The sequence below is a fragment of the Cariama cristata genome, unplaced genomic scaffold (assembly GCF_000690535.1).
Source record: "Cariama cristata isolate BGI_N322 unplaced genomic scaffold, ASM69053v1 scaffold6730, whole genome shotgun sequence".
NCBI classification, from domain to species: domain Eukaryota; kingdom Metazoa; phylum Chordata; class Aves; order Cariamiformes; family Cariamidae; genus Cariama; species Cariama cristata.
The window spans coordinates 27,454-33,211 of record NW_009593991.1 but is presented as its reverse complement, the minus strand read 5'-3'; the positions used below and the strand labels follow the sequence as shown (position 1 = coordinate 33,211).

Below are 5,758 nucleotides of genomic sequence, written 5' to 3'. Positions count from 1 at the left end.
GGACCGGAGGGGCTTCTGGGTGTCGGAGCAATACGGGCGGCTGGGACCTGAGCTGAGTGTGAGTCTATGCATCCATCCTCCGGGGTCTTGCCGTGGCTCTTGTTGGCTCTGCGAAGCGCAGCTGGAGCTCCGGCCCCGCGGGACCCGCTGACCCCCAGGTCGTGGGTGCAGTGCTGGGGAGGGCTGCGGGTGCTGGCCAGAGCTCCCACTGAAACACAGGTACAGGTCTGCACGCAGGAGGGCTTCCAGCAGTGCCGCCTTTTTCCAGAAATCCAGCATTTTTCATGCACATCTGTCTCTTTTTCGCTGCATGCATGGATGGAGATAGATGCAAGGAAAGGAGATCTTTCAGAACATCTGTTTTAAAATGTCCCGAATTGCCTAGCTGGGTTTTTCTAGCTCTGATTTGGCCAAGCTGCACAAATTGATCCTGTTCCTAGATGAATTATTTAGTTTAGTTCCTCAACAGCAATGTGAGGGGTGGGACTCAGCAGAGAAGTTGAGAACAAACCATGCAATTGATGCTTCATGTGAGGGCTTGCTTAAGATTAAAACAACCCCAAGCCCTCCCATGCCTGAAAATTATTGTATTCATTTTAATAATTAAAGCCTAAAAGCAGAAGCTGTCTTTATGTTGTACTTTGTCATTCAACGAAGGGCTGAGTGCTGCGGAAAGTCGGTTTCTGCCTCTAACAGTTTCCCATCTCGATGGGATGCCTGTGGTCTCATCTGCGGATTGCAGTTGCGCTGGTTGAAAGGCGTTACAGCAAATAAAAGTACTCTTGTCTTCAGTGGTATGATGGCTACAAGGAAGGGAGCGTGAATAAGGGCCAGGGCTCTCCCACTGACAAAGTCCTAAACGGCTTGATGAGCTGGAGGAATAACGTGTCCTCTCTAGCTGGGATTGATGAAAGGGAAATGGAGGACCTCACTCATGCAGTAAAGCAGATGCTAAAAGTTTGGCAGGGGTAATGCATGATAACTCTTTTTTTTTTTTTTCTTGATCTTAACTACTGTGGATGTGTTAAATGAAGTGAGCTCATCTTGTGTCTGCTGTGATCACGGAAAACTACAAAACCTTGGGCTGAACAAGTAGCAAAACTTCCACAGACTGACCTCAGGGCAGCCCTGATTTCATCCGTGGTTTCAGACCAGGGATAAAGACAGTAGGAGCTGCTCTGTGGCTACGGGCACGTGGGCCGTTCCAGTCCCTCCTCATCAGAGAGCACCATCGACCTGCTGTAGGAGACCAGAAAACAGGAGCCAAAGAGTCCAACGAGCTGAGGGTCCCAGCTCTGAAAGGGAGAACAACAGCTCAGCCATGTGCTGAGCACACAGACCTGGCAGGATGGGGAGCCCTCAGTGGGCAGGGAAATTGCTCGTGGGGAGAGATAAGAAGGAAATCGAGGGTCTGTCCTGCCTGGCACGTGGTGGGATTCCCAGCCTGCTGGATTTTTCCATCTGCCGGGCAGTGTCCTGGCTGCGGTGCCGCAGGGATTTATTCTGGCTCTGGGAGCCGAGCGGGTCTTTTCTTCAAGATCAGCTTAGTTCTTCCCCCATCGAGCGTGATTGCAAAATGTTTTTTGACGGAAGTGGAAGCAGAATAGCTACGGAAGTCCTTGCTGTAAGAAAACACTTCAGCACAGTTTGAAGTGCTTTGCTGCATCAGGCCGTGTTTCTCAGACGTCTCTTGTGCAACTACAGTCAGTATCTTAAAAATAAAACATCATTGCTCGCTGGTCTAAAGCAGTGAATGTTTGTCTGGCCCTGTGGCAAACTGTTAGGGTAGCTGTTCTCGTCGCGGTGCCAAGAGGCATTTCTGCTGGCTCTCTTGCACCAAATCAGCCTGTTTTCATTCTGAACATGTATGAAGAAGGCTTTTCTTCCCTCCTCTGAACCACCAATGTTTTCGGCTGCTCAGAAAAAAGGGAAGAGGGCAACAGTTGATCTGAGCAGTCTCTCCTTTTAAGTTGGGTGTCTGGTCTTCTCATGTTTTCTGGGAGTTTTTTGAGAAATACAGGGTTTGATTCTGGCATGTCATGTTAAGTGCTCAGTGCCCAAATACGTAATGGGTTCATTAATGGGGCAGGTGTGCAGCCAGCGTCTTGGCGCAGGATGAAGCAGAACATGACTCCCCGGGTGACCCCTGTGTTTGCTCTGGGGCGTTGCTGCCCTGAGCCTGGAGTTCCCAGCAAAGCCCCAGTTGCTCGTGGTTGCCTGTTTTCTTCTCCCAGTACAGATGTAATAAAGGCAAAAGGTGGTTGTTACCCACGAGATTCCCACTCATCGGGCAGGAGGGAGCTGCAAGTCTAGCTGGTGTGTCCAACCAGCCTATTTGTTGGTATGAGCTGTAAGAACCAGCATATATGCATCTCTGAGGCTGCGCTCTCCTCCCCTGATGCTCTGCTGGCTCCTCCATACCCTTGCAATACAAGAAGGCCGGCATGGTCTTAAAGTTCGTTTTGTCCCTATTCCCCTGCCTCAAATACCGAAATAGAGGTGCTCAAAATGAAGATCAATCCTTCAGGGCAGGGCTCCCTTCAAAACTTCTCCCAGCTGCGTCTGCAGCTGCTCAGCTGCATTGCAACACTGGGACAAGGCTGCTTCTGCTGCCCGCAGCCGCGTTGCAGCACTCCCAGGCTCTCCTCCCCGAGGACCCAGTGTCTCTGCTAAATAATTGCTTTCCTTGGTGGCTGAAAAGCCGTTACCGCTTTGAGGGAGTGCAGGGGATGCCGTTCCTTACAGCTGTGCTGGACCCATCGCAGGCAGCCCCTGGACTCTGCCCTCGTCCCAGGGTTTTGCCCCCTGTGGTCTCTCTCTGTGTGCCATACCAGTGCAGCCCGGCTGCTGACCTGGATGTTAAGTCTTTCAAACCCTTGCCTGGAGATGCCCTACGTGCCTGGTAGTCCTTGCCCAGGCATCCCTGAGGAAGAGCATCTGCATTCATCCTGACATGTAGTTCATCCTGTAATACACTTTCTCCTATGAGAGCAGCCCGGCTGCTATTTTAAGTGATCTGGTCAAGACAAATAGGCCAGACGGCATCTGTGGCTGAACAGCAGAACATTACAGCAGGGGTACCAGGCCATGTCAGCCAGATCCACGTGGAAGTGCCCTTCCAGACGCAGACCTGGGGTTTGGTTTGGTTCTGGACAATCTCTTGTGTTTTGCCTTGAAGGAACGTGCTGCTCCCTCTGTGTCTGGGGCTGCACAGACAAAACCAAGTGTGCTTCAGAGCATCTCTGATCTAAATTGTATGGGACGGGTGCAGGTTGGCAGGTGGGGAACAGAGGGACCCACGGAGGCAAGGCGGGTTAGCAGGAGGAGACCGGAGCCAGCGCTCCCACCTTCCTCGCTGTCACCATCCTCTGTCCTAGCAAAGGGTGGGGAAAGATGCATGTGCAAGGAGAACAACAACAAGAAGCCCTGTGCAGTAACTGCTCTCTGTCCCCCCACAGGAAAAAGCCATCAGCATCTGGGAATCCAAGAACTTCTTCATTGAGCTGGACCCGCTCCCCGGGGCTGTGGAAGCTGTGAAGCAAATGGCAAATTTGGCAGAGTGAGTAGGAACCTCCCTATGGTATTTGGGGATCGATGGGGGAGCAGCAGTGGCTTTGCAGACTCCTCTGCCTCCTGGCAGAAGCGCTGAATACAGCATCAGCATTAAAAATACCTCCCGGCCGGCTGGGCATGGGAGGAAAGAGAGGGCTTTGACTCCTGGAGCAGTTGCCAAGAAAATCAGCTATGTGCAGCCCCCTTCCCTTCAGCTCTCTGCTCCCAGCAAGGGTGGTGAAAAGGGGAACCTGCTTATGCTGTGGGTGCGGCTGCACATCCTGGGGGTGGGATCCTGCAAGATCGGGGATTAATGTCTTAAATCACCCCGGTTTGGTCTGTGTGTGGCAGGGGGTCTGCTTTGGCCACCTGCCTGCTCAGGCATGGAGTGGGGTCTCGCAAAGGTAGCCAGGTGTATCTCAAGGGGGAGCAGGGTCTGATCGGTGTGTTTGGCCACCGAGTGACACTCTGTTCCTGTTTTTATCCTTTTGGCAGCACCGACGTGTTCATCTGCACAAGCCCAATCAAGAAGTACCGCTACTGCCCTTACGAGAAGGTGAGAAAGTCCGAATCCCAGCTCCCCCTCCTGTACCGCGCTGCCCAGCAAAAGCCAGCTGACCCCGCATGCCTCCGGCTGTAAAATGGCAGCAATATTTCCCTGCTCCACCAGTTTTATACCTAAGCATCTTCGCAGAGCAGCAGCTCCGCCACCGGCCAAGCTCTGCCATTTGCATGCACTGAGGCGCTCGGTTTTCATATTTCATCACGACATCAAAAGCTGCTTGGCTTTAAAAGAACTTGTGCTCCAGCAGCATCCGAATCCTTCCCACTAATGAACTTATTATGAGAGATGTCCTCCCTGTGTCGAGGCCAGGGCTCGTGCAGCCCCTGCCCCATCCACCAGCCTCCCCTGAGCTCACCGCTCGCCTCTCGCCTTCCAGTACGCCTGGGTGGAGAAGCACTTCGGCCCCGAGTTTCTCGAGCAGGTCGTTTTGACGCGAGATAAGACGGTGGTTTCTGCTGACCTGCTTATAGACGACAGACCTGATATAACAGGTAAGGGAGGTGCGGGGTGGCAGGAGTGACCGGAGGCAGCCCCAAGGAGCAGATGGCATCCAGGGCTGATGGGCGCTGGTCCCTCCCTGCGTGATTAGCCTCTCGTTAGGGGTTTGTGTCCGCAGGCTCCTCATGTTGGAGTAAGGTCAACCTCTGTGTCTCGCAGAGGAGTTGTCCAGAGAGCCGACCTCTCTCCTTGCTTTGCAGGGGCTGAGCTCAACCCCAGCTGGGAGCACGTCCTCTTCACGGCCTGTCACAACAAGCACCTGCAGCTGAAGCCCCCCAGCCGCAGGCTGCAGTCCACGACTGGAAGGCCATTCTGGACAGCAAACGCCTGCCGCCCAGCCAAGCCGCCTAAACACCAGCTCCCCGCAGCCGCCCGGGGCTGCAGTCACCTGCTCGTGTCCCTTTGGAGTCCTGCTGCAGGCAGTCCGTGGATGGATGGACAGACAGACAGACACTGTGCCTGCTGCGGAGAGGAAGAGGAAGGTGAGCTGAAGCACCACAGCCACCTGGACCTGGAGAGCAGACCCCAGCCTGGCTATGTGACAAGGGACCAGCAGCAGGATTGGTCCTGTGGACCCGGCAGCCCAGCTGGGGGGCATTTCCCACTGGCTCCTGGGGTCTCTGTGCTGCATCTGCACCCCTGGCGACGCCAGCCCGGTGTTTCTTACGGACAAGGTCACCCTCAGCGTGTCACTGCCCTTATCCAGTGCACCGCGTGGCACAGACCAGCTCTCCATCCTCCTCTCTGCGTTACAGTCGGGGACCACGCGGGTGGTTTCTTTCATCCTCACGGGGCTTCATACCGAGGGGCTGCCTTGGGGGATGTTTCCTCCCCGCCGGTGCCTGGGTTTGGGGAGAGGGGCGACTGGCAGGGCAGGGGGAGCGGGCGGACTCTGCCCAGGCCGCCTGCACCGGCTCAGCTGTGCCGTTCCTTGCAGCGATGCAACAGGACAGCTACGTGCTTCCCTGCAGGAAGAGTCCCTGCAGCGGGATATAGGGACAATACCACTCCTCCCGTGGATGTGGCCGTGCGGAGAGAGCCATGAGGCACTGTCACACCCGGGATGTAGCCATCCTCCAGCTGGTGGGAGGCATCCCCGCTTGCCCTCATCCCTGCGGAGCTGCCGCAGCTTTACAGCTGGGA

The 5,758-nt window shown here is 54.9% G+C and overlaps 1 protein-coding gene across 1 annotated transcript; it reads left to right on the top strand.

Moving 5' to 3' along the window:
- Positions 1–7: 7 nt before the first annotated feature.
- Positions 8–4,966, top strand: LOC104158550 (5'(3')-deoxyribonucleotidase, mitochondrial-like; the record flags this gene model as incomplete). Its single annotated transcript, XM_009696230.1, is given in 6 exon segments — positions 8–58; positions 3,459–3,559; positions 4,048–4,108; positions 4,494–4,608; positions 4,816–4,908; positions 4,911–4,966. Coding segments are annotated over 6 exon segments (477 nt in total), but the record flags the coding sequence as incomplete, so codon positions are not given.
- Between the last annotated feature and the right edge of the window lie 792 nt (positions 4,967–5,758).